Below are 26,166 nucleotides of genomic sequence, written 5' to 3'. Positions count from 1 at the left end.
TAAACAATAATACTAATAAAGTTAAAATCACTTTTAAAAAATTTATAATCTAATAAAATATATAAATAATATGGCTAAAAACTTTACAAAAATTCCCTTTCTTTTGAAAATGTTGGTATATATAAACTTAAATGTAACAGTAATAAATTTTATATATATAAGACAAATATAGATTTTAAAATAAGATATAATCACATTTCTAAAATAAAATTTAAAAAGACTGTTTCTAATTCAAATATGCCTCAGAAAATCTCATAGATTTAAATTTAAATAAAAAAATAAAAATAAAATAACCATTATTACAAGTATACATATTGATATCAATACCTTTATTTATGTCTAATAACAACTCATTTTCAATAATCTCTTCAATAAAAATAAATTATCTTTAAATAAAATGAACAATTTTTCTCGTTGTTTTATTTCTTTATTTTTTCATATTTATTAGCTAATTTATTGATTTTGTTTATGAAAAATGAATTCCTAATTCGAAACCAATCATGGTACTTTACAAATATAAAAATACTCCAGGTTAGGTATTTATAATTTATGTATTTATATTTTTCTATATATAAACTATTTGTTTATTTATTTACGAGTATTAACCATTTATTAATTTTTAATTTTTATTAATCCCTAAGCATCAGAATTCTGCCAAATGAGACTCTTTCATATTTCATATAATGAGATTTAAACTGTTATTATAATTAATAAATTGATAAAACACATCTAGTAGTATAATTTAAGTTGTAATCATCGTTTCAAAAACTTTTATCGGAATCGGTTTGGTACATGAATTAGGATGTCTGTGGATCATGTATTTTAAATTGAAAGTAATAATAAATCATCGAATCCGTAAACAAAAGCCGGTAGGGAATTCAAATGACTGCAAACATAGAACACGAAATAACATGGATAGTACTTAAAATAAAAGGTTTTATTCTTATTTCTTACAATACTATTTAATTACTATAAAGTTTTCAATTTTATATGATCAATTTTTAATTGTAATACATACAGTTAGATAAAAAATGTAATCATTCTGTATGTAATAGTATAAACAATACAAGTTAATTAATAGTAAACCAGTACCTGTCAAAATACTATAAAAAGTTTTCACTTCCAATTAAATTCAATCGTTATCGCCATTCGGTAATATCAAATAATCTGTTAGCATACAAACAAAATAAATAGTAATTAAACATACGTTTTTACGTCGGACAGACTGCTGTTTATTAAATTTAATAAATTGATAAACATTATTTATAAAAATATACAATTGTCGTTCAAATAATAACGTTGGATAGTATAAAATCAATGAATTGAAAATATAACAATTGTTTAAAAACTTAAATCTGTAATTCTTATTTTAAACACATTTCAACCATAATTTCATAAAATCCATTATTTCCCATTCGACAAAAAGTTATAATAAAATCAGTACGACTGACAAGGTGAGAAATTCCTCTGGTTTAAATTACCATAATATTTTCAATTAATGACTAATTATACAGTTATACAATTATTTAAGGTCTTAAAAGCTTTTCGTCACTAATTAAACCGAAAAAAAAGTTGTACGATTCTAAAATACTGACATTTGCATATACCACGAGATATGTGTCTAATACGGCGACGTAATTGGAAAATGTTGATTCTAACTCCTTTTCTCCTTGTTTTACCTAAACGTTATAATAAAAGAACAACGGAACAAACTAAATGTGATACATTTCATAATTTGTATTCGCTCTAATTTAAATAATCTATTGTTAATAATTTGAAATTTACGGTGACGATTTATATTTATTTTCAAACATTGATTTTAATCATAGATATATATTCTAAAGCTGGTTTATTTGTAATAAACATCGAATAATTACAACCATTAAGCTGAGCGCTCACCAAAGTAATGTGACGTATAAGAATGGCGAACGACGTCGCTGGTAGCATGCGACTTCGTACCAAAATAATGCAACCAATAGATTTAACGCTAACCAAACTGATATGGCAGTACTACAAACACTATGACAAATGACATGTTACATCGGCGTCATTCAAATTCAGCATATTCCATCTTATGCCGCGTGCTTTATTGTTCTAGTGACAAGCGTTTGGTAATTATTTTCATTTATTCATTATGTTCATTCTCAAAAAAGTGAATGTCTTATTTTTTTTTTCGATGAAAAATTATCCATATTTTATTATATACATTCTGTTGGTGCAATCGAAGCCAATCCATGTTTAATTTTTTCGATTTTCTATCCAGCATCGTTCCTGATAGTGTATTTTTTTTAGTTTTATTTTTATTATTTGCATTAATATTAACATTTATTAAATACACTAACGCCAAAGCGCTTTAGCCGTTCGATGTCAAAAACGTGTTGTCAACTGAGTTGGTACTGGTGCTACAAGTTACAAAATAGGCGTTGTGACGACGCACCACTTGTCATTTTATTACACATTTGTTACTCCACTCGTCACGCTACACGTCACGTTGTTTTGGTACGCACTATGCCTTGGTATTCAAAATATGTAATATGCAAAAATAATCGATAACCCCGTTCGCCTTTAAAATACATACAGTACATAATATTATACATTATTCCGCCGTTTAATCTGTAACATTATCTAATAATGTTGTTAAGATTAAATATGATTTTATCGTCCTTGATTGTTACGGCTAGTGGATAGGACTTGTACCCATAAAGTAAATTATTTATTTTTATTTTTCGTCGATTTATTTTTTTATAACTCTTCGTCCACCTCCAGTTCTATTTGCACCTTTCGTATCGTTCAACATTTTTTTTTCTTTGGCCACTATGTTAATAGCTTTAAAGGATATAACTACTGTCAAGAATATTTATGACGGAATTGTATTATTAATTAGTATACATTTTAAAAAATATCATTCGTTACTCCAATTCTATTAAACTTCTGAAATAATTGATAAAAATTATTTTGAATAAGTACTCCGAAATAAATGTAATTGTAATAGTTATTATTCGAACTCATATTTTGATAATGGTAAGAATAGATCTTGAAAAGAATAGGTCTCACTAATTGTTAAAGTTTTTATTCCTTACAACTCTTTCTCCGAATGGGAGCTGAAGAATTGAAGTTGGAATCAAATTTCCCTTCTTACGCAGCCACTTACTGATATAACCATTCCCTACACAGGAACGGAACACTACGGCTTAATAATGAAAATGTACACCGTGCTATAATGTTTTCATTTTTAATATTTTATATACTATGTTTTCTGTAATTAAAAAAAAATTTTATACTGTTCATTAGTTGATAAATAAATAACAATAATTAATTATATAATTATTTCATACAACGTTTAAGTAAGTTAATCGTTATATTTATATTTCGAATCATAACTGAGTGGGAAAAAATCTGAAAATACATTAACTTTAAAAACAATTTGGAATTTTATATTATTTATGTTTTATATTTAATAACAATAATTGTTCTTAAAAAATGTCATGAAATTTATGTTTTATTTATTATTTGGTAAACACCAATACATGTATATTTACATAATGTTTTAACACAGAATAATTAAAGGGCTACAGGGAAAAACGATAGTATTCGAAAAAATAAAAAAATCTGGTAATTATATTACCTTGTCATTTGTTTAAAAAAAATTTTTTTTTTATTCATTTTATCTAAGATAAGTTGAATTACAACAATACACATTTTTGAATTAATTCGTAATTTATCTCTAAGCTTTTATACTTTAAAACTGTAACACTAAACCGTTTAGGAATATTGATTATTAGGTATTGTTTTTTTCCTGTAGATCTTCAATTAATTAAATAAAAAGTGATAATAATAAAACCACACATAAAATTAAAAAACTACATGTTAAATTTACATTATAGCCATTGTGTTAAATTTTTTATTTATAAGAAAATACTATATAATGAACACTTTGGTGCAGATTTGCTACAAAATAGTTTTGATTGTATAAAAAGAAGAAAAAAAATGTATCGATTCTCAATACTAATAATAATAACACTCAGAAAAAAATTATAAGTCAATATCAAATTAATTACTTTTTTAAATTCTGAAGTAATAGCCAAATTTTTTTTAAAAACTAGTGAATTCTATCATTTATTTATGATTTTCATAGATTTTTGAATCATTAAGATATTTGAAAAATTATGAAATTAATGTTTCAATTACATGAGATTTCAATTAAAAATTATATGAATGTAGGTGCATTGGATTTTTAGATAATTTATTTGGCTCATGATGTAGTTATCCACCAACATAAAATGTATATTTAATATAATTAGCTATATAACAAACTCATAGTTTTAAAATCATTCCTCGTCTAACTTCAAGATTTGATAAAAACAAAAAAAAATATTTTACATCAAATAACATTGCGTTATTTTTACTACAAGTTAATCAAAGCGGACAGTAATAAAAAACTATATAGTTCAATATACTGTTTGAAGTTAGTGATTTTTGATCGAATATTACAAACGACACAAGTACAAAGTATGAAAATCGAAAATGACAAGAAGAAATCCAGGAATAATTGCTTTTATTTGGATTGGAAAAAACGAATTGGATTTCTATGAAAACTTGATATGAAAAAAAAAGAACATATCTATAAACAATTTATAAACACCTTATTAAAAAGGTATAATATAAAAAGTTAAGTGATAAAAAATTATTTATTAAGGTTCAAAATATTATAGTTAAATTAAAAACAATTTAAAATAAGAAATATCTACATAGTTGCTACTAGTTATAGCTAATCTGATGGTTTTTGTAAGTTTTTTTTAACTAATATATATACTGGTTATTCTATAATATGTAAAACATTGGGTATCAAAAAATTCAGTATGAAGATAACTTTTTTTAATACAACTAAAAATATAATCATTTATTTGTTTTATAACACAAAATGTACGATAAATAATAATGAAACATTTTTTAGTCATAACACTAATACGATCAATAATCATTATTAGCAATATTATTTTTGAACACAATTCATAATAATTCTATAATTATTATAGAAATATTAAAAATTAAATGTACATGGCTTGTAAATTACATTAAAAATGTGATGATTCATTTTTTATGAATAGTTCATAAATTTACATAAATTTTTGTTAAAATAAACCCATAGTAAGTCCCAGTAATATTTAAAATAATTAATTTTTCTAAATCAAATAAATTTATATCAGTAGAATCGATGGACTTTGTGAAATTCAAAGTGTCTGAATTGAAAGTCAAATTGGTTATTAGATAGTATATTTGTGTGAGATAAATTGAATTCAAAAAAAATTAATTTTTCAAACAGTTTGCCTAAGTTTGGTAATAGATGAATGAATCTATAAAAATAGGTTAGATTTTTCTGGTTTTCTTAGCTTAGGTTGACCAAAGATGACTATGACAAATTTCCAGATGGAGAGAAAAGATAATAACCGCATTGAGATGCATTTACTTGATAGGTTTTTTAAATTGGTAGTAAAATGGTAATTAGGTTGTATCTGATAGCTACGCGAGCAGGTAATTTCTTGATGAGTCCAACAATTTTACCTGTACAATTAGTTTACAAAGGTAGGAAAGTTGGTAGAGACGAATAAATATATGCACTGATTTGGATAATTTGGAATTTGGGAAAATGTCAAGTTGTAGTTTAATTTATTTGTCAAATATTCTACAAAGACTATGGATTTCACATCATTAGATAGAGCAACTGCAGGAGTCGGGAACCTGCAGCTCCTTGGCATGCAATCTGTTAATTTTAGGATCAACAACGATACGATTACAGCAGCGTTTCTTAAACTGTATTCCGCGGAACTCTAGGGTTCTGCAAAGATCACTTCAGGGTTCCGCGAAACATAAGTAATTTTTTTAAAAATTTTTAATAAAATTACTTTAAAATGTCCAACTAAAGATTAGTAATGGTGAAAAACTATTTGCAATATAGAATAAAAATCTTGGTATATCGAATAATAATGTATAAGCCATATGGAATAATCTAAATTTATATTTAGTCTAATTAAAATAATTATTATTAAAGTATTTGTTTTTTTATTTTTATTTTTTTTTTTTATTATTTAGTTTGCCTTTATTGAAAATATTACAGCAATGCGATTACAATTTTATTATACAATTTTTTTTTTCATTAAATTAAGAAACCAGAAGAATGGATGAAGTTGATAATGGATAAAATTATGGGTGTGGAACGGCAGTTAAGGAGAAGTTTGAAATCGGGAGTGATGTATCCTAATGTTGAAAAGAATGAAAAAAGGGTCTGTCTACAAGAGAAGAGAGGAGGGCAGTGGAAAATTATATGATCGAAATCGCAGAGAATGGGTTCTTGGTGTAGAGTACAAGAGGGAGAGGAGTTTAAATTGAGTTTATAGGAGTGGTGGGGAAGTAAACTATGTCCAATCCGAAGACGAGTATAGCTCACAATAAGGCGCTTAGGAAGGTCCAGGTATTTGTACCATGGGTTGGATGGTATTTTGGAGACGATGTGCCGATACCAAGTAGCATTATTAAAGTATTATAATATATATGTATACAATTATTATTATTTTAATTTTTATTTTAACATATTTTTTTAATAAAATTGCTGAGTAAAATATATTTGTCAATTTTTGTACTATAAGTTTTTTCCGTATACTTACCTATAAGTCTCTAGACATCACGGTTTTCAAAAAAATAGGTCTTTCTTACGAAAAAAATCCCGATCTCTGGAAAAAAGTATTATTTATAATGCTTTATCGTTTTTAATAAACTAACAAAATTCCGTGAATCTATATTCACGGAATTTTGTTAGTTTTTGTAACTTTCTATAAAGAATTTCGGTGAAATAAAGGGATTTTATGTAATTCGAATATTGGTTTAGAATTTTACATTTGATTTATTTTTATTTTAGTAAATTTGAAAGAAGATTACAATTTTGTTGTTATCAGGGATAACAAACATTTTGCCACGTTGATCATGAGCATCTTTGTAACTACTAATATATTTTAAATGATGTGGAAGAGTGTTATTAGGTGGAGAATTTATGGAAACTATTGCTTTTTTTATTATTTCAATCGAATTTAAGGCTGTATTTTAGATTTTTTCATGAATTTTTAATGAAACCGCGTTTTAGTCTAAATGTATCCCAATAAATGGGGTCTCTATTAAAATATTCTATTTAAATAAGAACACCAGTATGCTCAGTAATATTAAGTACAGAGTATTTAGAATAACTTTTTTTTTTTGTTGAGATTTTAGTAAAAATATAACACTATACAGTTACAAAAATAACAACAATTAATTAAATTAAAATAATATGAATAACAATATCACACTAATAAAAACATATAAATAATAAGTGCTTAAAATTTTGAAGTATTTAATAACACTTTTTTATCAATTATACTTTTAGTAGATTTTGATATTAAGTAAAGAAACGTAACTGTTAATATTAATTTCTTTAATACATTAAATATTTTGTATTATATTTTACTTTATTTTGAGATTAATTTCAAGATAGTAACAATAATTGTTAAATTAATTTATTTATTTACGCTACTCTTTATCAATATATTATAATAAAAACACTTATTTTCATAAACTAGTATAAATTTAGATTAATAACATAAATAGATGTTTGTACGAATGCATTAATTGTTGAAAACCAAAAAAAAAATATTTTACACATAATTTATGCATAAACTATTTTTCATCTGTTAACCCTTTCAATATTGATTATTACTTGTTTTCCAAATTAATAACACTATTTTTTTTAGTTTTTACAAACCTAGAAAATTATCCTCGTTGTATTTAATTAATGACTTATATAAATAGTTTTTTTTTTTTTTTAATATTAGATGAATAATTTATTCTTATAACTAAATAGCTAAATAGTAATAGAAGGAGAAAAATAATGATTATATGACTAATTAAATGTGTATTGTGTAACATAACCATATTATAAAAATAAAAAAATTTACTTGTATATTATGATAACACGTACCATATTAAATAGGCAAAAAAATTAATAATGATAAACCCCATAGTAAAAAACATGTAAATATACACAATTTTCATGCTTTTATAACTATAATCCTTTCTTTGTCCTCTATTCCATTGTTTTATTTCGTAATTTATGATTTTTGTCAAATTCCATGCATAAATTCTAATTTAATTACGTATAAATAAATGTAGGTACTTTCACTAACATTAGTTAATTTTACTTAACTAAATAATGATAAAAATTGTTAGTACATGCATTGAGTTTAATTTATTTTATTACCTATAAAAAACCATTTTTCACGCTATTTAAAAGAAACGAAAAATATCATACAGATTACGAAATATAATTATTCAACGTACCTATATTATTTAATAAAATGTACCTTTTATAGGTTATTCTTCGTTTCTTTTTTGAAATATTTAACACTTACAAACAAACTTAATTCATAGTATTTATTCAATTTATATTTAAAAGATTTGTCTGTACATATTATACATTAATATATCACAAATCAATAAACTTACAACAATTTAACGAACAATCGGTGATTCGCAAATTGTTGGTACTTCTACTCAATATATATACATCAAAGGATGTTACACATACACATGTGTATGGATTATTTACGAACATATTCACAAAATACAAAACTCAAATACTATCAGTCTTTAATTATGTTTTACATTTTCTTTAATTTAAATGTTAATAATAATTTTTAACAATGTTTGAATAAAAAGCATTATCTAACTTGAATTTTATCTTTAAAAATATCAATTATTGCTTCATATACTTCAGGAACAATACTACTAATGACTTGTTTTAACATTCTAAACAGTTACTGTAAACTTGTGGACGATTCACCAATGGCTAGTAGGCATCGAAGTGTTACTGCAACTCTATCTTGTGTCGATTTTGGTTCTCTAGGAAATTGTTTTATTTTTAACAATTGAGATCCAATCAAATTTATACGGAAATCGAAATCACTTGATATCATCAAAAAAAGTTGAAACTATCCATTTACTTCTTGTGACCATAAATCGTTTTGTTATGAAATTCCTCTACACAGATATCGATTAATGAGTACACAGTGGAGTTTGCTGTCATTGTCTTTGACTTCTAGTATTTTTGTCTACTGTGAGACGAATGTAAATATAAACTGCAGCAGTTATTTGAAGTGACCTAATTAGCGGTCTATACTCAGTAACTGACAGAACAACTATGAAGTTTATTAATTATTATTTTATTGAAAATACGCAAACCCGAGCACGCGAATATACACACAAGTACATACGATTTTAGTTTTTGACGAACTGTTTGTCAAACAGTTTATCGAACATTTAACCGAACAGTTCTCCATTTTGTTAGGCTAGTGTGTAGTCTATAAAGGCATATACGCCTTTATAATAACCTGTTAAAAACAATATTTTCTTTTTTTTCATAATCTGTACCAAGGATGACCCAACTACGACTAGCGTCATAGACTCATGCGGCTCGCATCATATCGTAGGTTACAAAACATTTTTACAAAAAAAAATTTTAAGAAGTAAAATATTTTATTAAATTAAAATTTATTGAAAAAAATGAACAAAAAAAATATTATATTTAAATATTTATTTATTTTTACTTTTAATCAAAAATTAATATCTTATTTATGGTATTTATGAAGATAAAGTTAAGATAAAATTTTATTATATCTAATATCATATATTATTTACGATAATCATACTTATTAATATGATCTATTTTTTTCATTTCGGCTCATTCGTATTTATTCATATATTGGGTGACTAGCGAGTCTCTTCTCGCTGACTATCCATGATCAATACAGTATATATAGCATATGCCAATAAGAATAAAAGATTATTCTGCTATTGATAGATATCTAAAATGTAAATATTATCCTTCTATTATTGTTCTTATAATATGTTTTATACGGATTGTAATTATTCATAATATATCTTTTACGTTTGATTTCAGTACGTGGATCAGCAGTAGCAATGTGCATAACATTCAGCTTTAAAGTAATATTAATATCATTAACGTCAACACTGTTTATAATAAACACATCGTGAAAATTGTAGAATTGTTATCCAATCTTTTTGGCTTCTTCATTGAAATTATGTTAAATTTAATGTTATCTTGTTATTCAAACAAAATTGTATAATATAGATACCTTTTATCTGCACGAGTTGTAACTACCTACGTATTCATATTATAACATGTAAATATTTTTTTTTGATATTGTAATATTTTAGAAAACAAAATTATTTTATATAATACTACTACACCATAATAATTATTCATAATAAGTAAATTTCAAAATAAATTAAAATTCTTCAGTTTAGATCTATTTTAGTAGGTAATATTATTTTAAATTAAGATTTTGTTATATTTTTCTTTTAACATGCAATTAATCTTTTTTGTAATTTATTGTTAAACAGTACTGATATGTTACGAACGAAAATGCCTATCTAACCTATTATTGTAGTTAAATTGTATGAAATACATCACTTTTAAATATTTTACGGAGTACAACGCACAATTTATTTTATCACAAATAAATATGTGAAATGTAATTTTTTTATTTTATGTTATTTTTATTAATAATCTGTAGTTTTATATCTTCAAGATTTATTCTTGTTCAGCTTTATTTATAATGGTAAGCATTGCATTGAAAAAAAATAATAAAGAATGCTATATAAATATCTGAATAGAATTTTCAGGAAATAATAAGTATATATTAGCTTCATTTTGTCATAAATTAAGATACTTATACTTAAATGACAAAGCAATAAGATGAAAAAGGTTTGTATTAAACATCTTAGGTTTCTTTTTTAGAAACAGCTTTGATTAAGTTTAATTTTATATAAATCTTATAAATTTTAATCATGAGTACGATTTAATTTTAATTTTAAATTTTGAAAATATTTCGTATAATTTATTTATAGAAAAATATAATAATTTTAATTATATTATTATACTTTTATTTACCTAAACATAATAATAATATTTCAAGTAAATTCCATGTCAAAAATCTATTGCTAAAAAAATTGTTTATGAGTTGTAATAAGTATAAGGAAAAATTGAACCACTAATTATAATTTAACATTAATTAGAGCTATTAAGTACGTTTAAATAAACAACATAGATAGACAGTCACCATTTACGTTTGAAAAAAATTTGAAAGATGTTTAGTGAATAGAATGAAGTGAGATTGGATTAACTATATATTTTGGGAGATTTACAACCCCTAACCCCTAAGTTGCACCACTACTTCCTACAGTTTTTCAGGAAAAAAGAAAAAATACTAAACATTTTCAAAATGTATTTATTAAAGTTATTAAATTTAATTTTGCATTTGAATTTAAAAATAAAAATTTGAAACACAAATTATTTTGAAAATAATTTAAAAATATTAAAAAATCAATACAATTCACCGGATAGTTCAAACTTTTTTTTATTCAAACTTTGTTGTTCTAAACAGTTCCATAAAAGCTTAAACTCTAATAAAATTATCTATTAATGAAAATTCAAATTGATGTATGTATATATATGAATTAACTTAAAAAGCAAAGTACAAGTTATATAAAACCAATATGATAATTAAGGATAATAGTTACTAGAACTTCGGATTTTTATGCATCATATTTTTTCTTTTTTGGTTTATATAATCTTCATAAAAAAAATACCGTTTCGACATTATTTTATAAAAATATTTAACAGTAATCCTTAGGGTTACCTAAAATATTATTGGTATTTTTTTTAAATATGCATTGAGAGCATAATTTCGGTGATATAAATTGGTACATATTTTAGTACTATTTCAATATGATTAGATTTATTGAAAAATTATCCTTTTAATACTAAATATTCTATAAAAGATTACAAATTTAAAATTAAAATATCACTTTATATATGTTCTGTGTATAAATAATCAAATGTATTGATTGAAAAGTATTGTTTTAGCGTAAAAAATATATTATGTATCAAAATCCGTCCCCTACTTATGAATAATACTATTTTATTTTTAAACTTAATAATCATATCATGTTTATAATTAATAAAACCACTTAAAGTATTTACAATAGAATAATAAAAAAATATATAATATGTAATATAACATGAATAGTAATAAAGTAATAATATTAAGATTTTAGAATGTACCATTTTCCATTTCTATTCTAAATAAAACCTAATGTGAAAACTGCAACAAGTATTCTATTAAAGAGTTGAACAAGGCACGTAAATCAATCACTCTTTATAGTATAACGTTGAGAAAATGATAAATAGTTGAACTATTAAATCAATTCAAGAGTTTTTTTCTATAACGGTTACATATATTTTCTATTCTAAGTACAGATCGGTTTATATTTTCATCGGTGGCCGCTAACAGTAATCCAATTTCGATTTTATAAGTTTTTCCTTATTCTAGGGGGTAAAAAATAAGGAAAGGTGGAGGTAGGGATAGAAAATAAAACAATAAATATAGTAGTTTTTGTTAGAGTTTCAATATAAAAGAGCACAGGATTACTGTAGGTATACGTCATGGATAAAAGTTTTTAAAAGTCGATAAATCCCTCAGGCGACTTGCTGGATTGAAAAACTTCAAATTTCGAGGTTATTCTAACAATTTTGAGCTATTTCACTGAAGTTTATTAGCTTTATTTATTGAAGATCACAAAGAATCACAAATGTAATTTATAGTTTTTGATTTTACAAAAATTGAAATCTACACTTTTAAATCATCTAACATCGAACATTAGAAAAAGTATACACAGATAAAAACTTAAAAAAACATTTTTCAAGAGTTATAATGAAATTCTATTGTTTTTTTATTTTTTTTTTTTTATTTTTAAATTAACATAAAATAAACCAATATTCTTCAAGACAGCCATATCAAGTATATATTTATTAATACGAATTCTTCCAAATAAAAGAGCTTTTCATATGTACACTATACTTTTAACAAAATACTACGAATAAATGTAACAGTCAAATGTTCATTAACAAAATATAATATCCATTAAAGAAAATATATTTATAATATGTACTTGAAGTATCAAGATACGATTATACATAGAAACAATATAAATTATAACAATAATATATTTTTTCTGTGTATATCTTAAAAATATACCATCACGTACATAATATTATTATAAACGTGATAGTATATTTTGTTACACGAATTTTTTAATCTACAGTTATATACAGGGAAAAAAGAGGACTCTAAAAGGTTTATTAGTGAGTGGGGTTAATTCTTATTTTAGTTTTAGATTAGCTAACTAAATAAAGAACTGAATTTAAAATCAATAAAATACAATTTAAGACAATTGTAGCAACTTGAAGCAATCTAATGGCTTTTAAACTATATTTCCGTGCAATATTTTTAAGTTTATATTTTTAAATTTAAAATAGATTTTTAAAATGTACAAACAATAACCGTTCCTAATAAATGTGATAACAAAGAAATATGTTTAGTATTTTTGATTATTGTAGAAACAAGGTCAGAATTTATATTGACTAGTATACCCGTATACTTACATATCACCAATTACAAATACGTATCAACCAAAAAATACAGAAGTTTTTATACGCCATATACCCGTGTATACGCTCCACTACAACATTGAGTATATATGATAACAATAATTTAATATTACCTATATAATATACACTAATAGTTTTTAAACAGTAAGCTGTTGTTGAGGATACTTAAAATGGTATGTAAAAATGAATGTCAAAGTTATAATTTACAAAAAGAAAATAATTATGCTTTTGCGTCACAAATAAAGTTTATCGATAGCCAGAGAACAATATAAAAACGAGAAATACTTCAAGACAATAATTTAGAGCTATATAATTTAGTATAGGTACTATTCTGCAATAAATCAATTGCCTCTGTATTTATAGTGTGCCAGGATGTAGCAACAAGTTCATTCATTATTGGCAAGTCTGGGCATTAATGAGTTAATAAGTCAAAAGTTAAGTTAAGTAACTTAACTTTTGACTTATTAACTCAAATTATTTCATTGCTAATAAATTTAATTAACTTATTAACTTAACTCTTTTCCATACAGTTTAACTTAAAATTAACGTATTATTTTTTTATTCATCCCAAATAAGTTAATTTTGATTTTCAAAACCAGAAAAATATTTTTATAAAATAACGCATTCGATAACAAGTTTATGAAATTTAGAAAAATTATAAATAAAAATTTCAAAGAATTATTAGATAAGAATATCATTTTGATCATAGTATTAACCACCCGCCGGTCACGGGAAAATTAATCAACCATTTTAAGACTATTGAGTAAAAAATAGGTATGTCGCCCATGATTTACATTACCATTGTCATGAAAAGTGGCCGTAAATTGATATTACATAAATCGGTACCTAAATATTATCATTAACTATAGAATAAAATTATTATTAGAATTATTCCATAACCAATGATATTATTAAACATTATTGAATAAGAGAAAAAATTCAATAGATAAAAGTTAAATAATATTATATATTTATTTACTTACTTATATTACTTTTAATAGTACATCGAACACTATCAAATATCAGCACATCACACTATGACTATACTGATCCTAAAACTATTATAAAATTTAAATTTAAATTTTATTTGTCTTATAAATATTTAAAAACATTAATTTTTAATTGTACCTATTACGAGTACTTGTAGTGGTGTCAAAATCACTTCTTTTTACATATATTTTTAAATAGCTAAATTAATAAATATTGTAAAGTATATTGTAATTGGAAGTATATGTTGATACTCGCTTCTATATTATACCATAAATAGACTTTTAAATTTGGAGTATTACATGATAAACTCTTTAAAAACTCATTGAATGCAATATTCATCGTAACAAGTTGTGAAAGTTAAACAATTGAGAATATAATTTATTACCAAATGCCTTAAAAAAACTTTTCTGTACCAGAATACGCAAAATGTTTGTACATTTTTTTTCATTTTTTTTCTGAATTAATAGTTATTTAAAAAATAAAATAATATAAACCTAATTACAAAATATAGTCATAAATTAAGACTTATAATTAGTACAACACTATGAAAATAAAACAAATATTTCACTCAATGACAATAAAGTGAATTAGTAATGAATTCAGCAGTGTTAAATTCAAAATACAAATAATGTCCACAAATTAGGAAACGAAAATCATCTTATAGTTTTTAATTCTCAAAAAATTAAAAAGAGTAATGATTTAAAAATTATATACTCATAAATTTATGTCTTTTTTTAATCATTAATTTTGTTTTAATTGTAAAACAAGTTGTAAGATACATGAATCTTGGTATAAGTATTTCTTTTTTAATTTTTTTTTATTGATCTTAATTACATCAGCTACTTAAACATTAGTTATTAGTTAACATTTTGTTTACATTATCTTATAATTTAATTAAGTTTATGCTTATATATGGTTTTATAATTATTTTTTTATAAGTATTGAAATACTACATAAAATCTATAATATTAAATAAATAACTTGAATAGTAAATTAATTAAACTATAATCGTATTTAACCATACCATAATACCATACAGGCTTTATTGTAAGGATTTTTTTCCAACTGCACAAATAAAATATATGTTAAATGGGGACTTTGCCCCTTCCCTACTCTCCACGCTCATTTTATTGATTTTGATGATGCAGATAATGAATCCAAAGACGTGGAAGTAGTCAACATCGATTTCACTAACCTACTATTCAAACAATTTAACGTCATGTTTATCATTTATTTATTTTTATTGATATTTCATGAACAGGCAAATCACCTTTTATAATAATAATTACAATAATTAGCAAACGTTTTTATTATAGTTATATAATTTATATAAATTTATATTATAAAATATAAATACCTAAATAAAACATTTTAATTTGTAGAAATTAATTGTTCAAAAGAAACTAGTGACGATTCGGGGATTTCGAGTAGATAAAGATTAAAAAAAATATTATCCAAATTATAAAATATGTAAAATAGAAATAGTAATTTAATAAAAATATAAGTAGAAATTTGATTGCAAGCGCAGCAACAAATTTTTTTAAGTTACCTATTTAGGCTGGTCAACACATTTAGCCCCTTATATTAAAAAATTAAATGACGCCATTGGACTGATGCAAGAAATTTTATTTATGCGAGTATCGCGTTTATATATTATGTACCAAACTACCAACGACCGCAACCGATTAACATAAACAAATATAACACGAAGACAAATTAATTTCAATAAACATTTTCTAATAAAATATACAAGTAAATGAATTCAATACTAATTTTTGTTTTAAAATATGTGTGCTACAACACACTTTTTTCCCACCAAAATCTAAAATGTGCATCCTTAAAAATAAAACCGTGAACCTAATTTGTCGTAACACAATTACCTATAAAGTATAAACTATACTTAGTGTTCCCTCCATTATTTTACAAATTCAAATTAACAATTACATTTATTGTGCACTCCGAAAAATAGCCAATGTAATCGCACCATTCACGTATGTCCATTTGTAGACAAGTAATCACAAAGTAAAAATAACAATTATATAACATATAAAAACTACGTATTAATATTAATTAATCGTATTGCCTTGACGACGATGACAAGCCCGTGAATTATGCAAAACAACCGCCTTGTTCACTTGTTGTGTTACCTCATATAAATGAAAAAATTAAAGCATATATGCAGGGCCTGATTAAGGCATTTTGAAGTCTAAGGACAAAATAAAAAATGTGGGATTATTTTTTTTTTTAATAATTTATTTTGCTTATATTTATTTTATACGAGAAGAGTTGTATTCCAAAAAAAAAAGAAATCATTCTAATTCGAAGTTCTCAAATAACGGAGGCCATTCTCAGTTACATATCCTAAATAATGGTAAAGATGATCCTGTATGAATATGTACGGTTTCAAGAAATAAAATGTAAGGTTGGAGATAATTGATAACGATCGGTGATAATGTGATATTACATTATTTTTATTTTCTAAGTACCAAATCACATTAAATAGTTTAGAAAAATATTCAAAACTAGATACGTCTACTGTCAATAACTATTTTTAACATGTCAACGCCGATGACAATGCGTGTAGTCATCAATCGATTTCAGGCCACTAACCGATGATTTCACGTAATAAAATACATACCTAATTTTAAATATTTGCGGTAAAGTAAAGTTTGTTGTACTTTTCAAGTTCACAGTCATGTACTCAGGTGCACATATTCGTTAAATTTACAGTAGGTACATTTTATGGTTCCAAATGCACAATTAATGTCCTACTGCATCTTACAATAAAGCCTGATACCATAGACATTCTGAAACAATTAAAAATGTTATAATAATAAAATACTGTTCTACATTTTTTAGTATGGTATACTTCACTACACTTTATTAATCTATTTATTAGAAAATGAAACAAAAGTTACATTGGAAAATCGAAAACTCTTATTATGATATATTTTATTGACTAAACCTAACAATACCCTACTGCCAGTATTACCGTAAACAGTTATAATAGTTAATGTAGTCTTAATTTTTTTTATTTCCATTACTCTATATTGCTTTTGATGATTGTTATTTATTATGAAGTATAGAGTATCTTTATTAGTTTCCAATTAAAATGTATAGGAACACCTTTAGTCTATAGAATATCGAAAATTAATTTAAAAACTCTACCTATATACATAAAAGGTTGTCATTAATACACGTGTCATAAAACATTACAGTCATAAATAAAAATGACAAAAGTGGACCTGTGAAAACAAAGGTTTGCATTCAAGCTAATAAATTATTGAGGTAGATAAAAATAAGAGGCCAAAAAATAAAAAATAAATACACCAAAAAGAGAAAATCAAGGGTGGTAGATTCCATTAGAGATCTTTTAGAATTCTCTTCAACGCTATTGATGACGTGCAGTTGATTAAATACGGGTTTGCAACACGTGTTCATAATTCCCATGACGACAAATTGTCCATTTTCTATACAGTTCAAAGCCAAAGGGTCGTCCCTGTTATAACATACCCCCCGTGACGTTTATGATTTATTACATACCGCTACACGACAATCATTAACTTAAAATGTATCGCTTATGTGGCAGCTTTTCAATCTATCAACTAGAATGCAAAAATTGGTTAATGCAAAGAATTTCATTAAAGTCAAACTTAATACAAAAAAAATATTAGTGCTTCTTAAAAGATTTTAACTACAAAATCATTAAATTACTTCTAAAAAGAAAAAATAACATGAAAAATAGAATATGTATCGGTATTTTCTGTCATTTAAAAATTGTTTTCAATTCTTTTATAACAAAAAAAATTAAATTATTATAAATTATTATGACTAAAAATATTATAATATTTAATTTTATACTTCAATGTTTAAATTGAATAACAAACTATTTGGACATTAAAATAAATCTGTCTTCTGTGAAAAATAAACAATTAAAACCGTTTTAGAAAGAAAATAGGAACATTATTTTTTTTCAATTAATCAGTTATTAATTACTCCATCAAAAAAGGATTTCGTGTTAATAATAATATCTCATTTTGTTACACCTTTAAATGATAAAATACATTAATAAATAAATATAAAATTAATAATAAATATATAAATACATAAATAAATGCTTATTAGTATTATGGTATATTTTTAATGAATTAGTATTTACTTATTTTTATTCTATTTTTTATTATTTTATTAAATAATAAATGGCTTATAGATGCTTATGTTAGTATTTTTTTAATTTTAAATGATAAATATTTATAACTAATTGGCCGAAATAGCTCAATTGAAAGAGCATTAAACTAAAGATCTAAAGGTCCCTGGTTTGATCTCTGGTTTCGGCAAAACTTTTTACTCTTCACAAACATTTTTCCTAGTTCCATACAATCATATTATCATATAAATCATATAAATCATACTATCAAAGAGCTTGAATAGTATTATGTATTATACTTCATGTATTTATACTTGCAAAACTGATCTGCGTAAGCGTTCAACATGAGATCCAAGTTTGGGATGCCTTGTAATATATTTTAAAATATCTATGCACAGAAATATTAGATTGGTTTTATAAAAAAAAAAAAAAAAAACTAAACGAGGCTACTTAATAAGGTAAATATTTTTTTAGGGCTTACGATTTTAAACATATGAACTACATGTTTATTATTCTTAGGGATGCTTTACAAAAGTTTTCCCGAGGCAATGGTGCAGACTCTAAAGATTGATACATTGAAACATGAAACAAAAAAAAAACATGGCATAAGTGCCATGAACAAATTTTCATTTTATAATGAAAATGTTTTTTTAATGTATTAAATATATCTACAAACCTTAAAAAAAATGTATTTATAAACTTGTATTTATAATAGGTAGATACAGATTTAATAAGGGATTAAAGAAAAACAAATATTGTCTGTCCCGAAAAAAAAGCTGGATCACAAATGACAGAAACCGACACTGATAAATCCTTTTCTTCACTTCTTTTAATCAATAATAAATGCTTATCTTTATGTAAGGTTAGGTTACTATTGACAAATACAAAAAATTATAATCGTCATTTTGAAAATTCTATTGTGAATTATATAATATTTGTTTATTGATATTAGGAGTAACAGACAAACTTTGTTTCTTCCGAATTACTGTGTAATAGGGAACCAGCCAAATAGTTAACCTAATCTTGAACTTAAAATGTCGGCATAAATGTTTCTGTGCTTAATTTCTGTTGCACCAAACTATATCATTTAAAAAACCGAATTATACAAACGATTTTTTGAATCTTGATGAGAACAATTTAAGAGACTTTTTAATGGTTCAGGTGAACCAAATCTGCAATGTCTTCTGAAAAAAACATTCCTTGATGAATAATAAAGATCTATAGTTTTGATATTTGATATCTGTAATTTCTTAATTGTGATGACACTTTTTTTAACAATTGAACAAGTTGATTACGATTTTCTACGAAATCTTCCAACAGTTAAATTGAGTATAATGTATCATATAGTACAATGAAATTATACTGGTACGAGCTGTCGTACATTTTTCATAACTTTATATAATATAAAGATGAAAATTGTCTAATTTATATGTTTATTTAAATTTAGAATCTTAATACCTTTTGTACTTTTATAACAATATATATACCTATATTATATAATATATTGAAAAGAGTAAAACTTAGGTATGTTTCTTCATAATTTCAAATTTGCATAGAAATATGCTTCATTGCTCAGAATCTAAAAAATTGAATTAGTAGGAGGGAGAAAAAATATTGAGCGATTCCTCTGCTCACCAGACGTGTCCTGCTCATTCCAGTATTTTTCTGACCAAGAAATATCGTAAACAAGGCTTATTATAGATAAAACCAGCACCTATTTTTTAGTGAACCCCATCACAAAGTGTGTAGTCCGAAACTGGGAATGTGCACTACGGATTCGATATTACGATAGAATATATATGGTTCTATGAAGGTGTTTTTCAGAGAGCCAGTTTAAGCAAGACAGCTGATGAGAACTTTAATATATCCATTAAATTGATAGTTATCCCACATTAAAATAAATAATTTGTAAATAGTTTTCAGTTTAATACCAGATAAAAGTACCTATATTTTCAGTTAAAAAAATAATAACAGATTGGGGTTACCAGATTATAATGTGCAAATTAATTAAAGAACTATTACTAAAAACTATTACTGACATTGTACTAAAAATTATAATCATATGGAAGGGGTGAAGGGGCGCTCTATATCGAATCATTGTACATTAAAAAATGTGTTGTATGAATTTTTATGAAAAATAGGATCTGGGTACAATTTCCGCAAGTTTTCATTTGTTCTTCTTTTGAAACTTTTCAAGATATTATTATATTCCGGTCCATATAGGTATATTAAGTATACGCCCACTTATAGAAAATTCATATTTGGAATTTACATTTTTTTTTTTTTTTTCATTAAAAATGTTTTATATGAGGTAATTTCATTAAAATGTGCATAATTTTTTTTTTTTAATTTTATTCTTGGAATATATAAAATGTGATTAGGGAAAATGTTTTAGCCATTATTGTGTTAAATTTACCTAATATTAAAAACCTAATCATCCGGCCGAAATAGCTCAGTTGGGAGAGCGTTAGACTGAAGATCTAAAGGTCCCTGGTTCGATCCCTGGTTTCGGCATTAGCTTTTTGGGAATTTTTATTTATATTTACTCGATATTTTTTTTATCATTTAAAATTTCTATGGCTCAAAAATATTATTTTACGATTAACTTTCATATTGAATTATAGATTCATAGGTACTAAAACACAACATTTAAATTAAAAATCTGTTTTCATTATACGATTTGTGAAATTTGGTAATTGAATTAACATCAAATCGAACACATTTGGCGACACTGTAAATTACTATCTAGAATATAAAGTAAAATTATCTACAAAATGATAATCAATTAAAAAGTGTTACTTAAATACTTCGTTTTTCATGTGATTAATTATTCACATATGTCCGATAACCACCATCATTAAATTACGTTCTATCTATTGTCATAACTTGACATTTACAAGTACACAGTCCCATTTAGTCTTATAACGCGTCACGTGTGTCGTTCACCTATTATTTATTTTAATTTCACAGTAATGTAAAGAGGAAGTTCCCAATAAGTTACGTGTGATATTGATGTTTAAACAACGTAAGTTTACCCAGTTGGCAAGTTATAAAAACAGTTTTCTGAACTTTATTTAATTATCACCGTTCTTATCTTGTAGTTCCAAGTTTATTGTTATAATATTTTTATAGTTCGAAATTTGTTCTTGATAATGATCTACAATTTTCTCATTTATTATAATACTATTATTACCATACAATACTACAAGTTTTGAGCTGTAAACTTTATAATTTGCCCTCCGAAAGTATTTAAATTTATGTGCATTAAATTAATATGTTTTATACTGAACCATTATCATTATTAATAATATTACTATTTCATTATTTTGTTTTCAGACCATTTCAGATGAAATCAAAGTTAAATCTGGTAATAAAGAGGCCATATTATGAACATAAATCATCAATCAATATGGACACACGTACGGATTCAAATTTTATTATTATATACCAACTTTTATGACAACTAGATCAATGCTTTTCTTTCGGTGTTGGGGAAATTGATCTTTCCACGCTATTAAATGAAAAACAATTTATTTACTTATTAATTTTATTATTACAATTATTATTTTACTTGTGTAAAAAATAAATTAGCATGTATAACACATTTAACAACTAAACATATAGCACCTACGCGACGTTAGATATGGGGGTTGCTAAGAAAAATAAAACAGTGGTTAGAAAAAGCCCTAGGCAGCATCAATGTAAATATTGTTACAAGGTTTTCCCATTTCCAAATGTATTAAAAAAGCATTATAGGGTTCATACGGGTGAACGACCGTATGAATGTGATTTATGTGGAAATAGATTTACACACCAAAATACTCTAAAAAATCACAAATTATGCATTCACAATTGTGGTCGAGAAGAAGATTTTACCTGTGGTCATTGTGACAAAAAGTTTCCAATCAAGGAACGACTTATTGAACATGTGCGCATTCATACTGGATATTTTCCACACAGGTATTATGTTTATTTACAATAAATTTGTATTTTTGAAATCATAAAGTCAGTTTAAGTTAAAATATATTTTTTTTTAATTTTTGAAAGCCACATAATAAAATTAAAATAATAATATAAATGTTGACTACTTTTATCTAAGTATAATATTGCTAAGTTCCAAAAAAATAAAAAACTGGTGGTGGATTTAGAACATAGTTAATCAAAGTTATGTATTTCTTTCTAAATAATTAATATTATTATTGTTATTATTATTATTAATTAATTAGTTATTTTATACAAAAAATATTGTTTTTTACTTTTATTTAATCTATACATGAATTTATAATATGACTTGATTAATTTATATTTACAATTATTCTTAAAAAGCTTGAATTTTAACGTATTTGCAATTTTTATAGAATACTTGACACTATGCTTTCCATGATACAAATGTACATCAGATACTTACTTTAGCTCATTTATGGTCAAGTAATTTATATTTGTTTAGTTAATAATCTTAATTTTTTTCTATAGATATAATTTTAGTATCCATATGCCTGATTTCACAAAAAATGAACATATTTATGACTAATTAAACTGCACAATTTGATGTTTAATACCTAAGGGATTCCTAAATATTTAAAGATTGGACAAAATCTTAATGGACATTTGTGAACTTCACATAAAATATTTCTCATGTATAATTAAATATACAGGGAAATCCTAGAATAAATATTTAAAACCACCTGTAAACTAGGTCACATTTAGGAAAAATGCAGGGCTTTCAGCTGCTCTCCTGCTACCAAAATTGATTAAAGTTAATATTTTATATCGAAAAGAAATGCCCACACATTTTGTTAAATATATTTTATACTTTTTTTGAATGTAATTATTTTTCAGTTACAATAAATTATTATATTTTATCAAAAATATTACTATCATTATTTAAACAATATTGATCAATACATAAACTTTGTATGTGTAAGTTTTCCAGTTCTCTCATTAATCAAGTTATTGATATTTCAATTTAATTTAGAAATTATTATTTCAAATTGGTTTTTGTATTCCACTTAGATATTTTTTTGTTTAATAATTTTTCATTACTTCAACTAGCATTTCTTGAGTATTTTCTATACATTTTTTAGATGTGACAAATGTTTAAAATCCTTCACACGAGCCAGTCAATTATGGCAACATGCGCGCTCTCATAACAAACAATATACATTAGAATGTGCAATATGTCATCAATTATTCGCTTGTCGTTCAGTTCTACGTGGCCATATGAAACGGCATATGGGACAAAATGATTATGTATGTGAAGTATGTGGCAAAGCATTTTTACGTAGGGATGGTCTTACTAAACATCTATCTAGCTATCATAATAATATCCGAGCATTTACATGTAAAATTTGCAATAAACAATTTAAAGGACATATGATCCAACATTTGAGGACACATAGGCATGAAAAGCCTTATGAATGCAAGAGCTGTGATGCTCGTTTTGTACAACGTTCACAACTGACAGTACATGAAAGAAGACATAGTGGAGAAAAGCCATATCCATGTCCAGTTTGTAAAGTTTCCTTTGCACATTCAACTGCTATGAAAATGCATGTAAGACGTCATACTGGAGAAAAACCATTTAAATGTCTGGTTTGTACCAGTACAGCCTTTACACAATTACCACATTTAAAAAAACATATGTTAACTATACATAAAACAGACAAACCATACCTGTGTGTAAAATGTAATTCATATTTTAAAACAAAAACTCAGATAATAACTCATGAAGAAACTTGTTCACCCAAACAAGAATCAAAAGAATTTATTCCCCCAGGTATGGCTTTAGATCGGATGCGCATGTTATTAGCAGTTTTACTGATTCGCATATCAACCACTGAACGTTTAAATGCATTAGGATTTGGAAAAAGACTTATAGATTTAGTACTGTGCGATTCAATTGAAAATTCTGGACGTAATCCTTATCGTGGAAATGACCTAAGTGAAAATGATTTATTGAAAAAAAACATTGAAATATTATTAGACTGGACTGTCCCTAAAATTTATATGGATCGGTTCAGGAGTGAACGACGTACAACTGAAGAAATTTTAGAGGAACTAACGTCGTGACTTTAGTATATTAATTAACATGCCTATCACTTGTAAGCTTTACTATAATTTAATATATATATATATATATTTTTTTTATGAAAAACGTGCCATTTTCAGGTTTTATATTATTTTTAAAATAATATGAATTATTTGTTTTTTTTTTTATTATAAATTTAATGTTATCAGTGATCTTAACAGTGCATTTTGATAACAATTATGTATTTATATAAAAAACCTTAAAATGGTACATAAACACCAGACTTAATGAATCATTTTGTATAATGAAATGTATAAGCTACTTTTTCTTCTGCAACTATCTTGCATTGCTCTATTTAAAATTATAGCTCAAAAATGGTGGTGGTAATTGAGTTTAATATTAAATTTTGTATAATGTAAATAATATCTGATATTTATTTTAATGTATGTTCAAATCAAGGGATGTTTATTATGTAATATAAAACAATTACAATAAATATATGAAACTTAATAACATATAAAGCTTCTTTCAATTGGTAATGGAAATATTAACTTCTAATAATATATTGGTGTTGGTTTTCACAATTGTTAATATTACAATAATGTACACTTCCCTTGCTTTTTGCTCTAATTTATTGTCATTTGTAGTTTGATTTTAAGACATCTAGTTAATTTTATTTTTTATTCAAACCAAAATGAATTGTTTTTAGGTGTTTGTTAACAACTTGGATGCCAAAGTTTAGGAGTTAATTAATTTTGAATTTTTATTTTTTGTAAACTAAAGACTAAAGTGGATTACCAAAGAATAACGTTCTAGTCACACCAGAAAAATGGTGAGAACCGTTACTTTATCATAACAATTTAACATTTTACAAAAAAGTCAATTTTCACATTCAGACAAATTTTTTTTTAAATTTCCAATTTATTATTTACGATATAAAGTTCTCATTTGTTTTTACATTGACATTTATTTCTCTAGTAACAATTAAAATATAATTAATAGTAAAAACAAATTATTTTTTTCGTAATTCTAAAGTGACAATAGACAAGTTTTTTTTAGTTATGTTATGAATAGGTGAATAAAACAGAATATTATTAAGTTTTGTTGATACTATGGTAAAGAATATTTATATACTTATGATTTTTTTGTTATATTAGTTTAAAATTAATTTTGTTGTGTTCAATTTTTTTTTCTTCATGAATTATTTATCTATTATTTTAGTTTTATCAAAAAATATATATTGTATTGATCATTAGAATTTATAATTATAAAAATCTAAATATGTAATTAGTGTGTGCAAATTAGTGAATGAAATATAACTAATCAGATTTAGAATTAAATACAAATTATACTTTAGGTTACCAATGGGTGTGCAAACAATATATTTATCATGTATTGATAGTTTTTTAAGAACTTTCATTGTTTTAATATCTACTTTTTGTTTTG

General features: G+C 24.5%; 2 protein-coding genes and 1 non-coding gene across 5 annotated transcripts in view; all 3 read left to right on the top strand.

Moving 5' to 3' along the window:
- The window catches only part of LOC112694093, a 62,605-nt gene extending 52,317 nt beyond the window's left edge, over positions 1-10,288 (top strand). Inside the window, exon 7 of the mRNA XM_025569460.1 lies at positions 9,983-10,288. Coding sequence (XP_025425245.1) covers positions 9,983-10,077 — 95 coding nt within the window. The 3' untranslated portion in view covers positions 10,078-10,288. The remainder of the gene's footprint in view (positions 1-9,982) is intronic.
- Positions 10,289-21,133: 10,845 nt separating this feature from the next.
- On the top strand, positions 21,134-21,206 carry Trnaf-gaa. Its single transcript has one exon. It is a non-coding gene; the product is annotated as a tRNA-Phe (tRNA).
- Positions 21,207-21,468: 262 nt separating this feature from the next.
- Positions 21,469-25,768, top strand: LOC112694127 (zinc finger protein OZF-like). Of its 3 annotated transcripts, none has more exons than XR_003149539.1 (3): positions 21,469-21,717; positions 22,029-22,111; positions 25,430-25,768. XR_003149539.1 is itself a non-coding variant. In XM_025569509.1 (3 exons), the coding sequence occupies exons 2-3, from the start codon at positions 22,336-22,338 to the stop codon at positions 24,759-24,761; spliced, it is 1,302 nt and encodes a 433-aa protein (XP_025425294.1). In that variant the 5' UTR covers positions 21,470-21,717; positions 22,029-22,335; the 3' UTR covers positions 24,762-24,841. The 3 variants fall into 3 exon arrangements, 2 of the variants coding, with proteins under 2 accessions (XP_025425294.1, XP_025425295.1); XM_025569509.1 differs by lacking the exon at positions 25,430-25,768 and adding an exon at positions 23,777-24,841 and having other exon boundaries at positions 21,470-21,717; positions 22,029-22,652; XM_025569510.1 differs by lacking the exons at positions 21,469-21,717; positions 25,430-25,768 and adding exons at positions 21,843-21,937; positions 23,777-24,841 and having other exon boundaries at positions 22,029-22,652.
- Positions 25,769-26,166: the final 398 nt, after the last annotated feature.

The sequence above is a fragment of the Sipha flava genome, unplaced genomic scaffold (assembly GCF_003268045.1).
Source record: "Sipha flava isolate LNK unplaced genomic scaffold, YSA_version1 123_pilon_pilon, whole genome shotgun sequence".
Lineage (NCBI taxonomy): Eukaryota > Metazoa > Arthropoda > Insecta > Hemiptera > Aphididae > Sipha > Sipha flava.
Note: the sequence above shows the minus strand (reverse complement) of the source record. Positions and strands in the feature narration are given on the sequence as shown.